Source organism: Leptodactylus fuscus, chromosome 2 (genome assembly GCF_031893055.1).
Source record: "Leptodactylus fuscus isolate aLepFus1 chromosome 2, aLepFus1.hap2, whole genome shotgun sequence".
Lineage (NCBI taxonomy): Eukaryota > Metazoa > Chordata > Amphibia > Anura > Leptodactylidae > Leptodactylus > Leptodactylus fuscus.
Window position 1 is genome coordinate 155,850,354 of NC_134266.1, and position 16,144 is coordinate 155,866,497.

General features: G+C 45.8%; 2 protein-coding genes across 2 annotated transcripts; one reads left to right on the top strand and one right to left on the bottom strand.

The window, feature by feature from the left end:
* Positions 1-922: 922 nt before the first annotated feature.
* LOC142193783 (rabankyrin-5-like) lies at positions 923-2,948 on the top strand. The gene is made up of 4 exons (XM_075262786.1): positions 923-1,043; positions 1,546-1,692; positions 1,783-1,873; positions 2,072-2,948. The coding sequence occupies exons 1-4, from the start codon at positions 932-934 to the stop codon at positions 2,202-2,204; spliced, it is 483 nt and encodes a 160-aa protein (XP_075118887.1). The 5' UTR covers positions 923-931; the 3' UTR covers positions 2,205-2,948.
* A 942-nt stretch (positions 2,949-3,890) lies between these two features.
* On the bottom strand, positions 3,891-10,312 carry LOC142193784 (neuferricin-like). Its single transcript, XM_075262788.1, has 4 exons — positions 9,997-10,312; positions 6,219-6,359; positions 5,930-6,113; positions 3,891-4,731 (listed from the first exon to the last, which is right to left on the bottom strand). The coding sequence occupies exons 1-4, from the start codon at positions 10,271-10,273 to the stop codon at positions 4,518-4,520; spliced, it is 816 nt and encodes a 271-aa protein (XP_075118889.1). The 5' UTR covers positions 10,274-10,312; the 3' UTR covers positions 3,891-4,517.
* Between the last annotated feature and the right edge of the window lie 5,832 nt (positions 10,313-16,144).

Consider the following 16,144-nt stretch of genomic DNA (forward strand, 5'->3'; position numbering starts at 1 on the left):
AAAGGAACCAGAGATCAAAGACCACAGTAAGCCTCCCGTGAGGACCAAATAGCCTAAAAGGCCTCTACTGTATTATTGAGCGTAGCAGTCAGATATTCCAGACTATTCATATGTTTAACACAAGCTGCCAGGACGGGACCCTTACTTAGAAAATTGATGACATGTTCAATTATTTCACCCACTGTAGCAGATTATAGAGACGTAATGAACAGTATTGATGTGGATTGATGTGGATCTTACCCAAGTAAGATAGAAATAGGTTTTCTCTGTGAGTGCCTTTTGGGAGACCAGGACAGATGTAGCAGAGAATTCAGAATGAGTAGGTTCATAGGTAGAGGGTAAGAAGGAAAGGAACCCCATAAGTGGAAAAAGAGGCATTTGTCTCTGATAACATATTACTACATTTCATATAGCAAGATTTGTTGAAAGTGCATCATCTTGTAACTCATGTGTTTGCAGTAAAATATACTGCAGTATTTTGACTATTAATATAATGTTCCTGAGTCATCTATGCTATTTCTGCTATAATGGATGACATTCGGGAAAATTTATCAGGTCTTATCCTTTATCACAGGACATGCTAATGTAAACTCATTGGACGCATTAATTACTTTATTCAGCCTCTGAATAGTCCCAATTGGTCATGTCACCAACAGGCTGAACTACCAATTCACAAAGCAACTGAAAATACCTGAGCTTTATGTAAGTCTGTGAGAGCGTAACATGGTCAGTCGATGGAAAGAGGTGGGGGGGGGGTGTTTGGAGGCTGAATAAAGTAAATGATGCATTTAGTGAGTGCATTGTTCTTTTTACAGTAGTATGTCCTATACTATAGGGCTAAGAGCTGATACATTTGGCCAGATTGGGTCTTAAAATATATCTCCAAATACTTACCAAATAACATATCCAATTTGACAGGGGCCAGTCACCAATGCACATTTTGGGACAGTATGGAAAGGAAAATGCCGCTGCTATCTTTGAACTCTTCCTGGAGTGTATGCCAGAATATCCACTTGATAAACCAGATTTAGAAGGAAACACAGGTGAGTACATTTTTACTGCTCCTACCTGCAATCTCAAAAAAGTACTTGTGCGTTTTGCTTTGATGGGAGCCTTAGGGTCTTAGTACTCTTATGGGGATGGCTACTTGCTTAACTGTGGCAAAACTACCCTGGAGTTCTAAGTTTACACTTTGTACACATACTTTATAGTCAATTGGTGAATATTTACCATCAGATTAGTCTCTTTATACTGTCACCCTAGTCATTTCCAGCATACAAGATGTGCTCAGTAGTGTGTAGTATTACATGGATGACCACTTTCAGAAATTAGGAGAATTTCAGGTTCCAGATAATTCAGCATTTGGAGGGGGTGACATCATTAAAGCTCCTAAAATGCTTGTCTTTGTATTATTTTCTAATGCAAATTTTCATGAGCTATTAGTTTTTTGTGAACCTTTCCAGGTTGGTCTATTTTTCATCATCATCATGTTTATCACTTTATCTATCATTATGACCATTAATAGGAAATGACCTTTCTTTCTAGTACTTCTCTTGGCCTACATGAAAGGAAATGCCAATCTCTGTCGAGCCATTGTGAAAGCTGGTGCCAGGCTTGGAGTAAACAACAACCAAGGGATCAACATCTTCAACTATCAAGTTGCTACAAAACAACTTCTCTTTAGACTTCTAGGTAACTTATCCTGATTCTTAACATGAATAATACAATATCAGTTTATATATAATTTGGTCTAACATATTTTGCATGGATTTCCTCTACCAGACATGTTAACTCAGGAGCCTCCCTGGTGCGATGGTTCTAACTGCTATGAGTGTGCTGCCAAGTTTGGCGTTACAACCCGAAAGCACCACTGGTAAGATGGATCACTTTCATATATGATGATAACACAAACTCTCTTAAAGCAATTATACAGTGACTGTTCTCATAGTATCCAAGAACAGATAAGTAGAATCTTAACCAAAATCATAAAAATTGAGGTTGTACTCTCCCATTGCTAATGTCTGCTTTTGCCTTACTGTGAAGTTCATATTTTTCTTCTCTCTTCCTACAGCCGACATTGTGGACGACTCCTATGTCATAAATGCTCAACAAAGGAGATTCCCATTATCAAGTTTGACTTGAATAAACCAGTTCGAGTTTGCAACATATGCTTTGATGTTTTGACTCTGGGAGGAGTGTCTTAGTACATTTGGCAGCATATTCTTGCTATGTGAAGAACGGCAGCATAAGAGGCTGTTGGGCTGAGCTGCAGATGTTTGCACTTCATCATGGACAAAGGACCATATTATGATATATTCCAATATAAACAATTTGATTGTACATGTATAGGCTTTGCTAGATACTAACTGGACTCCTTTTTAAGTCAAGTGAAAATCTGTACTAGTCTGGGAAGATACAACGCTGATCTGACTTCATAGTATGGTCTGAAGATCAATGCCTCATATCCGCAGTCTCTTCCTCTTGGTCCGTAAGAGCTTTTCAGACTACCACTCATTTACATGATCTTAAAATATCTTCTGCCTGTAAAATGTGTGCTGTATGTCCCCATAAAATGTGGGTGAATATACAAGAGGATTTTTTTTCTGTAATACAGGGTTCAGTTTTGAGGAAAGCCAATAAAATTGTGGCCTTAAATTATAAGCTGTAAAACCAACATTATAAAATGAAACCTTTATAGCACCTTCCTCATTTAGTACGCCCATATCATAAAGAAATACTGGCTTCAACATCCTCACTACCAACAATCAAAGGCCTTTCTAATTTTCTCATTACCTTTCCTGATAATTCAATTGTAATTGTCAGACATTTAAACAATGTTTCTCATTTCCTTATAAAAGCAAGTTTTCCCATGTATTACTTCTAAAATTCTTTAAACACTAACATGTCATAAGATAAAGATGTTGAGCCTAATCATTTGTTATACAAATTAAATATCCATGCTATATGGACATGATATATGTTTTGTTTTTGTTTTTTAACAATTTGTAGATTATGGAAATAAACCGTGAGCGGCAATAGACAGCGATGGGGGATTTCTCAATAAATCCCTCAACAATCTTAACCTTTACTTATCTAACTTAAAGGGGCTCTATCATTAGAATTTGAGATATTCATATGCCTGAATAGCCTTCAGGTGCAGCTAATTGTTTTTTCAAAGCCCCCCCATTTTTATTACATACAGGTAAAACCGACATGTAAATGAGCCTGTCCATGCTCCTTGGCCGTTCCTTCAAACCGCCCCCTCTTTTGCTTGAGCTCCGAAAATTCCTCCTCCTCTCTCTATGTAACCGCCTCCAGTGTCTCTCATATCGCTCCTGTACATTGAAATGTTGGGCATGCACAGTAATGCTCCTTTCTGAGCGCTACTGCACATGCCCGAGCGCCATTTTCTTGTGGACAGAAAGCGCATTGTATGCATTTGCGTACTAATGTTGAGTCTCCACCATGTTAACAGGGTCAAATAATCATTGTGATACATGGATACTTCCTTATATACTCGTCACTTATTTCTACAAGCACTGACTGAGGCCACACGTTTCCAAAGCCAGAAGTGGAGAGAGACGTAGAATTGTTGCCTTTATATTTCCTATTCCTTTTGAAGCTGTTCTTGGCTGAAAAAAACCCACTGCAAAATGAGTGACAAAACAACATGTAGGTTTTCCACGTGTGGCCTTAAAGAGAATTCTGGGAATTTAATATTACTGGCCTAGGTCATGATTATCAGATCGGTGGGAGTTCGATTTGTGGTACCCCCATTTATCAAGGGCCACGACACTTTCGAGAGTGTAATGATCTGTTCATTGTATAGTAGGCACTGTGCCATACACATCATAGTAGCTGTACCTGTGTCAGTCCGTCCCACACTGAGAGCAAACCCAAGATACAGCCATTTGAAGTAACCCCTTCCAGCCTCCTCCTGTATGCAGCATATGTTATTGCAGTGCAGAGGCCGCCAACATGCCCCATGTACATCAAGGGTCTGAAAGTGGATTTCCGCTCAGAATTACAGGAGAGCCAACATTTCATAATAAATTATATTACAAATTTCATGACTCACAAACTGCCAGAAAATCAGAAGTTGTGTAAAAAAATAAAATTAAGTACGCTTTTAGTTTTTGGAAAGGTGAATGTATACAGTGGCACATAGCACAGTATGCCAGTGTACTACTTCCTACAAACTGCTTCTGTGCATGAGGTCTTACAGGCAAACATATGAAAAGGAGCAGTCGTGTAAATGCTGAAACCAAGAAGCAAATCGGGCTAAAGGAGAATAGAATAGAAATAGAATAAAAACTGCAGTAGATGAACTAAGATTTTGACCTTCACCACCAGATTTAAGAGGAAATGTATCCTCTTGGTAAACCTAGCAAACACTGGACTGGAGAGACACTGCCACTGTGTTAATACATGTCCGGGGTCTTTACAGTCTGACAAGGCAATTTGTAGTGTAATTCTTCACTGAAGAATCCATCTTCAGGAACTTCTAGATGTATCATTCATTCTTTGAGCAAGCACCAGTCAAACAGAGGGTTGCAGTCTTTATATTCCTTTAGGGAAGGATTTTCTAGATCTCCACGGTTGTTGTGATCTTCAGAATCTGGATTTTCTGATGGTGGCCCAGTAGTTCTGACACACACACAGCGATATCCATCATAGCCAGCTAGATACAATTTTCTGGGGACACCAACCCAATCTCTCTGTATTCCACCACTACAAAGACAAATATAGCAGCTGGCATTAGAAAAGTTATTACAAATACACATATATTCCAGATCACACTTTTTTTTTTTTCCCCTGAAAGTTAGAGGTTTTCTGGAAAGTGTGCAGCAAGTGACAAGAGTGGCGCTGCAATTTCCCAGAACTACTTCTATGCAGTGGACTCGAATAGGAACGGTGCTATAAACACTGCCTGTTCACAAGCAGCTTTTGGCACTCAGGTGCTTCTAGATAAGATGATCCGTGCGGGATATGGGTGTCAGACCCCCAACAGATCCTGTGGTTGAGTCAGTAGTATGAAAAGTCATTTTTGGGGCTTGTAAACCCATTTAAGGGTAAGTTCACACGGGGTTTCTTGGTCCGGAACCTGAGGTGTAGGCCGCCTCAGGTTCCGGACCAAAATACGGATAGCTGTGACTGGATGCTGGTGCACCGGTATCAAGTCGCGAACACTGCTCCGGATTAGGCCCAAATGAATGGGCCTAGTTGGGAGGGAGTGTCTTCAGGTGGATGTCACGAGGCGAATGAGCATCTCGCTTCTTCCAGGAGCCAGAACAAACTGCTCCCACTGATTTCAATGGGAGCAGTCTTTTTGGTCAGGATTTTGAGGAGGATATGGCTTCAAACTCCTGACCAAAAAACCCCATGTGAACTTCCCCTTAGTGAAAATGCTACTGAATGTCCAAAATGAGTTTCTTCCACTGGGTCCCCTGAAAATTTCTCTGCAGTCCCCCTGTGACTTTCAACCACCGCACTACAAAGGTTGAAAGTTGGGTGAAAAACCTGCAGTGTTGACTGACATGCTGTGGGTTTAAAGCCTTCAGTACAAGTCACTGCGTTGAGGGTTTTTGTTTTTTTTTAGCATATGTATGAGATTTACTTACATGCACGGTGCTGTAATTTATAAAGCGCTGTGGGTTAAGGGTGACTAACATGCAGAGTTTGCACTATACGTGTTCCCAGCATAAAATGACAAGATGTCGCTAAAAGTGATTCTAAAGCAGAACACATTGCCAAGCTCAAAATGTTGCCTGTAACAAAGCAGTGCACCTTGAAATGAATTTTGTGGATTTTTTTTTTTTTTGCAAAAACCATGCTACAAACATAACTTATTGCTGAGGTCAAGTGAATTACATGGGGAAAATCTACTAATGTAGTGGCCTGGATTATATGTAGATTGACGGACACTTGCCTATTTTTGGAACACCACACTCTGCTGCCATCAGAGCTAAATTCTGAGTTACATGGTGGGAACTGCTTATTCTCTTCAAGTCTCTGCTCTTTTAACTTCAGCCCAACATCAATGACTGCTAACGCATCCTCTAAAGCTTTTGTAGGATTTCCATCTTCATCATAAAAGTGTCCAATGAGTTTACCTTAAAGAAAGAAAGCCCGTCAGTACCGTCTTCAAAAGCTACCTATATGGACCAGAATCCTTTATTAGGGTCAAGTAGTTTGACATTGCCCATCTCTAAACCTACCAACTGCTGCATAATTCTTCTGATAAAAGCTCAGCCAGTTATTGAGGTGCAGCATCTGCGTGGGTGACAGTTCAGACACATCATCTACTAGGCCGCCGTTTGTGAAGTCACCAGTCACATAGGCTCGGGAGGCATCTCTCGCTGTACAAAAGAAACAAATATATAGTTGTTAAAGAGTTTTTCCCGGACTGTTAGATCTGATGGCGATCCGAGTGTCAGATCCCACCAATAATTAAAAAGTTTGTCCTCAAATAAGTTTTCAACTTAAATTCATTTTCCAATGTAATCCTTTATTAGGATTTATTTTGCATATATAGTGCTATCATATTCTGCAGGCTTTACAGATATTGTCAACACTGTCCATATAGCACTCACAACCAAAGTTTCCGATCAGTAGTGTAGGAGGACACCCACGCAAACTCCTTGCAGATGTACTTGGCTGGTTGCAAACCTGAGACTCCAGCACTGCAAGGCAACCATGCTAACCAGTGAGCCAAAGCAAGTCATTATAAATCTATAGGATAGGGCATAACTTAAAAACCAGTGGAGATCCCAACACTCAGACCCCCACTAATCGGAAAAGTTCCTTGTACTGAATGAGGCAAAGATCAGGGAGCGTGTGCACAGCTCCATTCAGAACAGGTTCTCAGAGGTTGGACCCCTACTGATCTATATCTTGTCCCTTATTCTATGGATGAGGAATAATTTGCTTTGGTGGGAACCAAAGAACACAATACATAGTGCAAAAACCACCATTTTACTTAAATTGGTGTACAAATCACTAGTCGCAGTCAATGTGGGCATTCAATAGCAGCTACATAAATCTACAGTACATCCTAGTGGTGGTAACAGGCATCCAAAGTTTTATCTGGGAATTTCAATTAAAGTTTTTTTGTTTTGTTTTTAAAGTGGTACACAAACCAAATGTTAACATGCTGAAAGGAGTTTTCTGAAGTGTAAGTACGTTGTGGCTTGTCTTTGGAAAGGGTCTTCAATATCTAATTGGTGGTAGTCCAAAACCTACAACCCACACTGATCAATTGTTTGCCATTTTTGCTTAACATCACATTAATTCATCATATTGCCTGTGTGCATCTCAGTTCCATTCAAGTGAATGGGGCTGAGCTGCAATACCAAACAAAGCCACTATACAGTATATGAAGCTCTGCTTGATGTGCTGTAAAGAAGCCACAGTGCTCCTCCAAATGTTGCAGTCTCTTCAAACAGCTGATCGGTGAGGTGCCAGGTGTCAGACTGACTCCGATATTTCCGGGATAGCAGGAGCGGATCCAGGGCCGGGCGAGCCGGGCAACCGCCCAGGGCCCCGCGCCCAGCAGGGCCCCGGGGCAGGGCCTGGACCTAACAAAACGCAGGTCGGGTAGGTCCGCAGGGCAATTGCCGAGGGCCCCAGCACTTGCAGGGGACCCCTGTCGGTCCTCTATCAGTAACTGCAGCTCTCTGCGCTGACTGCTCTCTATTAGCCGATGCTGCAGGTACACAGTGTGCATATACTTTCCCTATTAGTATATATGTGAAGCACACTGTGTACCTGCAGCATCGGCTAATAGAGAGCAGCCAGCACAGGGAGCTGCAGCTACTGATAGAGGAAGCTCCACTCAGCGCTCTCAGGAAGCTCCTCCTCACCCCCCTTCTCTGGCTGCCCTCTGTCAACCAATGAGAGGGTGAGGAGAGCCCAGGAGGCGGAGCTTATCACTATACAGAAGATGGACCCCGCCATCCTGCATCTTGCACACATGAGGGAGAAGAGGAAGCTTCAGCAAAGTGAAAGTAAAGAAAGAACATGCAGGTACAGGCTGGAGGGGGGAGGGGGTTACTATACCTATTAATGTCAGGCATTTGGAATTATTCATTTAGTTTTGGTAACTCCATGTGCCTCATATTAATAGCAACTAACCCCATCATGTCCCTCACATTAACCCCCTGTGTACTTCAGCATAAGGGTTACTGATGTGTGAGATATATGGGGGTACTAATCATGAAGATACTTCATTATTGCCTCCATGTCTCTCACATATCAGTAACTCTTATGTGAGGCATACAGGGGGTTAATGTGAAGGACATGATAGGGTTAATTGCTATTAATATGTGGCACATGGAGTATCTTAGGGGTTGTTCACACTACCATCAGTGTCCGCTGCTAATGTCGTTCAAAATCTTGCACGGACATTAGCAGCGGACACTAGCTGTGTCCGTGACATTCTGCATTCATTTAAAGGGGCTCTATCAGCAAAATTCTGCTAATACAGCCCCACATATGTATGAATAGACTTTAAAAAGGCCCCGTAAATGTTATATTAAACCCCGGTTCCATTTTTAAATAAAAGCATTAAAACATATATGCTAATCGTACCTGAATGTGCACCATGGGCGGGGATGCACGATGCTACGTCATCTTCAGGCACGCCTGCCTCTTCTGTCTTCTTGTAGTTACGCCCTCTGGTTCCGTGTCTTCTGCCGGCTTCCTATTGGTCTTCTTCTGTCTTCTTGTCTTCAAATCCCCTCCGGAGCACTACTACGCAGGCTCACTTGCCAGTCCCCATTGAACTACATGATCGTACTGCACGCTCGCAAACTGCAATTAAGTAAAATGGCGAGTGAGCCTGCGCAGTAGCGATCCAGAGGGAAGCACTACTACGCAGGCGCAAGATTTGAAGACCTCAAGCCGGAAGAAGACCAATAGGAAGCCGGCAGAAGAGACGGGACCAGAGAGCGTCGCTCCAAGAAGACAGAAGAGGTAGGCGTGCCCAAAGATGACGCGGCATCGTGCATCACCACCCCCAGTGCACGTTCGGTAGGATTTGCATATATGTTTTTATGCTTTTATTTAAAAATGGGACCAGGGGTTAATATAACATTTACGGTGCCTGAATAGCCTTTTTAAAGGCTATTCACGCATATGTGGGGCTCTATTAGCATAATTTTGCTGATAGAGCCCCTTTAAATGGACATCGGGTGCATTGTTTTACACTCCGTGCCTGTCCTAAAGATGTCCGACTTTTCAAGCGGACAGAAAAAACCTACGTCAGGTTTTTGTAAGTAGGGCCCCGCCACAGTCAATTGCCCAGGGCCCCGCAAAGCCTGGATCCGCCACTGCGGGATAGGTCATCAATTTCTTTGTCTTGGTATACCTTTTTAAAAGGGGTTGTCCGGGCTTTTTTTTTCCCCTCAGGATAAGCCATAAGTATATGATTGTTAGGGCGCAGACACCCGTCCCCAAACCGATCATCTATATGGAACAGTCCAGTACACAATAGGACGTCAGAAGCAGAAAGCGCCAGATGTCTTCACTGCTGCTCAGCTCCCACTGACTTTAATGGCACCCAGCAACTAGACAACGGAAGCAGCGGTCTTCTTCTGGCCCTGCATTGTGTACTGGATAGGCGCTGGGTGTTGGCCCCCTATTGCTCATATATTTCATGAGAGGCTATAAGGCTATATGAATAAACCCGGGGGATCTCTTTAACTGTATGGGTGATTCTTGCATCACCAGTCTGGATTTCTATCCTGACTTCACACCATATAATGTGAAAATGAAGATCCCCACTGTAACTGACCGGAGCCTAATTCTGCTTATCAGGACAAAGAAGCCTGTTGGAACCAACACCAATGTGAACAGAACCTTATAAAAATCTATTCTCAATTGTAAAGTGGGAATTTTATGAGAATCCCATATACTGTATCAGTAATACCGTGTAGACTTCCCATTATCACTAATGACATTTACAAGGCAGCATCAACCATTAATATAGATTTGTACCTGCAAAAAAGCTGTAGGAGCCCCCAGGCCCATAGTGCTTTATGCCCTTGTGTACATCAAACACCTGCCCTAGTACAGCCAGATACAAGCCAGGGCTTCCCTGCCCCCCATGGTAGCTTGCCAGCTCGTCCTTACTAAGCAGCCTGTCTGCCTTCACCCCACACTTCTTTGGAAAGAGAGAGCTCAGCCCAGGGATCTCAGTGAAGGACCAGGGATCTGTGTGCATGACTAGCACTGCCGCCAGGCACAAAGCAGCTGCTGCCAGGTATCCGAACATGGGCACTTCTTCTCCCGAGCTGACAGCTCATAGCTTCTTCCGGGTGACACAGGGAAGTGGAGCATTTCTACAGCTGCATACGGTATATTCCGAGTCTGTACACTGCCCTCTGGTGGTTCGAGAGACGCAGTGCTTATATGTCTTGTATCTTCCCTGCCCTCCAGTGGTGAGAGAATTAATTGTATCTTGCATCACCTTGATACTCGCGAGTCTGTGCAATTGCCCAACAATGTGATGTTGTGAAAGTCAGTTCCCTATCGTCCGTACCAGCGGCACAATGTGGGGTATTTCTGCCCCTGTGTAGGACAGGCGGATTTTTAATTAGCCAATCAAAATCCGTGGCTGGCCCTATAAGAGGGCACAAGGACCTCCCCTATGCGTGTTTTTTTCTGTCCTGTGTGGACAGAGGACAGGTGGGAGGACTTGTGTCCTCTTATTGGGCTCAATTAGGTTGCTTACCTTTGAGCATGATTCTTTCTTCTTTCTTTTCATTCTAAACTTCAGTGCTTGAAGTTCTTCTCCTGTTAAGGGAAAAAAAAAAAAAAAATTAGCCTTCGACTTTCTCCTCTCTCCCTCCCTCCCCTTCTTTCCTCCTCTTTACTTACCTGCCGGTGAGTGTGTTCAGCCCGGTCAGCGCACCGCACCACGGCTTTTCCCCCTTAACGCGCTTCTCCTTTCCAGGTCTGCGGCCGGAACCAAGTTTCCCCGCATTGGTTCGCAAGCGTCCGCATTCGCGAGCGCGCACTTCCAGCTGTGACCGGAAGTATGCCGGCGCCATTGTTATTCCTGGCGCCGGCGTCATTCACCTCCGGCATTGCGCTTCTGCGCTCTCGGGCCAAGGTTTGGCCACAAGGAGGTAAGGGGAGGTGCCTCCTGCTTGCCAGGGAGGGGGGGAATGTTGTTCTATTCGGAACCTTCTCTTTATTTGGGATAGAGCTTGTGATGGCTGTGTATGGCCATAGCTCCTCCCGTTTCCGGCCGGCCGGGTTAAAGGTCAGGCCGGTCGGTTATTGATTACCTCTCCCTTTCCTAAGGTGAAGGTTGTGTATGGAATTGGTTGCCTAAAAGCTCACTGCTTTGCTTAAACCAAGTACTATTTCCTCTCTTGTCACCTTGCTTCCGGTCTTCTGGACCCGGTAAGATCTACCCTTATACTTGGTATGATGTATTGCTACAGGGTTGCATGGTCATTTGTCTCTCTCTTAGGATATGTCATCCTCTACTACCCCTCCTGGGGATTACAGGAGGAAAGCTACTACTAAAAGAAAACATCTCTCTTGTTTTGACTGCGACATGCCGCTCCCTGATGGTAGGTAGCGGCTTAAAGGATTATTTCCCCCCTGGGGTACTATTGGTCCTTAATCTGCCTATTATTTTTAGGCTACGAATGGGCCCGTTGTCGCGGTTGCAGAGGCCCTCCACCTGAGGAGCCCTCTCCCAGGGATATGATGGCCTGGGTCAAGGAGATGGTGAGTTTGGGCATCGCTCTGGTAAATATAATTTCCCTTGCTTGTACTCTCCTTTTATTGTTTTTGCAGGATGAGTCCCTTAAAGGTATTCAGTCTACCCTGTCTCAGCTCACCAAGAGACCATGCACTGAGCATCGTTCCTCGTCCCTCCCCCCCCTGGAACATCTACGGGTGGCAGAGGATGATTCCTCCGAGGACGACTCAGTAGTTTCCAGCAGACCTGTGTTCCACTATGAACAGACAAGCAGGCTGCTGAAGTCCATCCGGTCTACAGTGGGCCGAGATGTTGACGGGGAAGCCTCCACGTCTGCCTCTGGGGGACATATTGCCTTCCATGCGGACGCCACGCTGACCGACCTCATGGGGCAGCAGTGGAAGCAGCCAGAAAAGGGACATTCACTGTCCAGGATCTTTAAGACCTTGTTCCCTATGGATTCGGCTCAATGGGACTCCTGGGGGCCTCCCCCGAAGGTGGATCTAGCTGTGGCGAAGTTTTCCCGTAGAACCCTGGTGCCCCTTGAAGATGGATCAAATCTTCAGGATCCTCTGGATCGTAGGGCTGACGCCACATTGAAGAAGGTTTATTCGGCCTCCTCTGTCCAGGCTTCAGTAGCCATAGCCTCTACCACTGTGGGCGATTTTCTACGTAACCGCTTAGCCACCTTGGAGCGAGATATTGATTCTGGCGTGGACAGGGATGACATCTTGGCTTCCATGAAGAATATTCACAGGGCTGCAGATTTTTTGGCGGAGTCTTCCCGCCATCAATTAAAAATTTCAGCCAAATCGATGGCATTGTCCACTGCGGCCCGTAGACCCCTGTGGCTAAAGCCTTGGCGTGCAGACTTCGCATCCAAAGCTGCTCTCTGCGCTCTCCCCTTTGAGCCAGGAAGAGTGTTCGGCCAAGGCTTGGATACCATCATGGAGGGATTAGCAGAAGGTAAGGGGAAGTCCTTACCTCAAGCATCCAGGGGCAGACGTGCCCCCTCTAGAGGCAGAGGTTCTTCCTCTAATTATAGACGCCCAGCTCAGCAAAGGCGTTCCAGATATCGTCCTAGGGGATCTGGACGAGGCGCTTCCAGGGAAGACACCAAGAAGAAGCCGGAGTTTTGACGCGGGGCAGCTCCCTGTGGCCCCCCTTCCTGTGGGAGGACGTCTTTCTGCTTTCTTCGGAGCATGGGTCACCCATATTCAAGATCCATGGGTGTTAAAAATTATACAGCACGGGTATCTCATCGATTTTCAGCTTCCACCTACAGATCGGTTTGTTGCCACCAGAACCCTTCCACCTTCTCAACAGGCCAGTCTAGAGGCCTCGGTCGCCGAGTATGTTATCAAGGGCGCCCTAGAGAAGGTCCCAGCCTCAGACCTCGGTCGGGGAGTTTACTCTCCCGTCTTTCTGGTCCCCAAAGTCACCGGGGGCTGGAGAATGATAATAGACCTGAGGTACCTCAATCGCTTTATCAGGAAGAGGTCATTTCGTATGGAAACCGTGGATTCCGTGACTGCTTTTCTCCAGCCAGGAGACGTGATGGTTACCCTCGACCTGAAGGACGCCTACCTTCATGTCCCTATTGCTCACTCCCACAGGAAATTCCTCAGGATTGCCGTTCTTATGGCCGGCCACAGGGAGCACTTTCAATTTACAGCTCTGCCGTTCGGCATCACATCCGCCCCCCTGGTATTTACCAAGGTGATCGCTCCGGTCACCGCGGCCCTCAGACTGCAGGGTCTCTTCATCGTTCCTTACCTAGACGACTGGCTACTGAAAGCTCAGTCTCCTGCTGCTCTCCTCCAGCAGCTCAACCTTGCCATCAGCTTCCTACAAGAGTTAGGATGGATCATCAACTGGGAGAAGTCCGAAATCGTTCCATCCACACGGAGGAAATTCCTCGGGTTCATAGTCGATTCAGAAGCGATGCAGATCTTCCTCTCCAGCCCAAGGAAGGAAAGGATCCAGGCCAGTGCACGTTTTCTATTGCACACCCGGCGGGTAACTATCCGCACCGCCATGAGAGTCCTCGGCCTAATGTCATCCTCGGCCAGAGCAGTCCCTTGGGCTTTATGGCATTTGCGTCCCCTGCAGATGGAAGTGTTGAGAACCTGGAACAGGTCTCCACGGGGACTGCACAAGAAGATCTGCCTTTCTCCCGCTACCCGTCTTTCCCTCAGATGGTGGATACACCTGAAAGACGGAAGGTCCACGGTCCCGACATTGTGGACCTTGTTGACAACAGATGCATCCCAGTGGGGATGGGGAGCCCATTGCCAGGACAAGACTGTACAAGGACGATGGAGATGTCCGGAGCTGGGGTCTTCCAATCTCAAGGAACTCAGAGCTGTGTACCTGGCCCTAGTACACTTTGCCCCGGAATTGAAAGGCAAGTCTGTCAAGATCAGGTCAGACAACATGACGGTGGTAGTCTACATAAACAAACAAGGGGGCACCAGGTCACCAACCTTACTGAGAGAGACGAATCTCATATTCACCTGGGCAGAGAAGAATCTGGTCCAGTTATCCGCTGTTCACATAAAGGGCTCCCTGAACATAGTAGCGGATCATCTGAGTCGGGGTATTACCGTATCAGGAGAATGGTCTCTCAATCCAGACGTATTCCAACAGATCGTCCAGAGATGGGGTCTCCTGGAGGTCGATCTTATGGCTACCCGACTCAATGCCAAGGTAGGGACCTTCTGCTCCCTATACCAGGAGGACAATCCCTTGGCAGTGGATGCCCTGTCCATCCCATGGAGGTTCAGGCTGTTTTACATATTCCCTCCAATTCCAATCATACCGAAGGTATTGATCAAAATAAGACAGGACCAAGCCTCGGGAATAGCCATAATCCCGTTCTGGCCAAAAAGGGCTTGGTTTGCTCAGCTCATACAAATGAGTCAGGGCATATATTGGAGGCTTCCCCCACTCCCAGACCTGGTAACCCAAGGAGAGCTGAGATGCCAGGATCTGAGGAGACTCAACCTGACAGCCTGGAGGTTGACCAGTCCCTATTGAGGAATAGAGGACTGTCACAAGCCGTCTTGAAGACCCTATCCAGCGCCAGAGCGGATTCGACTAACAGGAATTACCGTTGAATTGGTAACATCTTTAATGCCTGGTGTCTGCAGCATCAAGTGGACTCCACCGATCCCCCTACGGAGGCGATCCTGGACTTCCTTCAAGACGGACTAGACAGAGGTCTTGCTGCGGCCACACTCAAAGTACACGTAGCGGCCCTGTCCGCCTATCTGGGGAGGCGTTTGTCTCAGGATCCTTTAGTGAGCACCTTTATTAAAGGGACAACTAGGCTGAGACCGGTGGTGAACACCCCTGTCCACCAATGGGACCTTATTCCGGTCCTGAACGCTCTTTGTGACCAACCATTCGAACCCCTGGAGGAAGTCTCCCTTAAGTTACTAACTGGCAAAATGGCGCTGCTATTGGCAGTCACAACTGCCAAAAGAGTTAGTGAAGTACAGGCTTTATCTGCTGAAGAGCCATATACTATTTTCTTTTCGGACCATGTGCAGCTTAGGTTCCTCCCAGGTTTTCGTCCCAAGATACCATCTGCTGCAAATAGGAACCAGACAATTTCTCTTCCAGTATTTTGTCCTTCCCCTTCTTCACCTGAAGAGGAAAGATGGCACAGGCTGGATGTGGTCAGGTGCTTGCATATCTACCTGCAGCGTACTCGCCCTTTCAGGCAAGCTGAAAACCTGTTAATCAGTTACACAGGGAAAAACAAGGGCGCCAAGGCCACCAAAGCTACAATATCCCGGTGGGTTTTGGAAACGATTAAGGTCGCTTACACCGCCCGGGGGCTATCGGCTCCATCTTTTCTTCATGCCCATTCGACCAGGGCAGTGTCCACCTCTCGGGCCGAGAGAAGTGCGTTGTCTGTGGACCAAATTTGTGCAGCTGCCTCCTGGGCATCTGAGTCAACTTTCATTCGACATTACCGCCTGAAGGACCGAGTGGCAGATTCTACTGCTTTTGCCCAGTCCGTTTTAAGCTCGATTATGGAATAATCCCACCCATCTTGGGGCCTACTTGCTATATCCCCACATTGTGCCGCTGGTACGGACGATAGGGAACAAGTGATTATGAAGATAATCTTGTTTCCCTTAGTCCTAACAGCAGCACAAGATTTCCCACCCTGGGAATCAGATCCTTTGTACGAAATTGTATGTAGTGTATGGAGGTACTTTTGTATTTACACGCAGAGGGGAGGTCCTTGTGCCCTCTTATAGGGCCAGCCACGGATTTTGATTGGCTAATTAAAAATCCGCCTGTCCTACCAGCACACAGGGGCAGAAATACCCCACATTGTACCGCTGTTAGGACTAAGGGAAACAAGATTATCTTCATAATCACTTGTTCCTTAAAGGGGTCAGCTAGCTTCTG

Bases quoted from the DNA above. Each gene is read 5' to 3' on its own strand.
- LOC142193783 (XM_075262786.1), top strand. From the start codon at position 932: ATGCACATTTTGGGACAGTATGGAAAGGAAAATGCCGCTGCTATCTTT. The intron at 1,044-1,545 runs GTGAGTACATTT...CTTTCTTTCTAG, and splicing joins AGATTTAGAAGGAAACACAG to TACTTCTCTTGGCCTACATG. The intron at 1,874-2,071 runs GTAAGATGGATC...CTCTTCCTACAG, and splicing joins ACAACCCGAAAGCACCACTG to CCGACATTGTGGACGACTCC.
- LOC142193784 (XM_075262788.1), bottom strand. From the start codon at position 10,273: ATGTTCGGATACCTGGCAGCAGCTGCTTTGTGCCTGGCGGCAGTGCTA. The intron at 6,114-6,218 runs GTAGGTTTAGAG...TCTTTCTTTAAG, and splicing joins GAAGAATTATGCAGCAGTTG to GTAAACTCATTGGACACTTT. The intron at 4,732-5,929 runs GCAAGTGTCCGT...TTGTCTTTGTAG, and splicing joins GTGTGGTGTTCCAAAAATAG to TGGTGGAATACAGAGAGATT.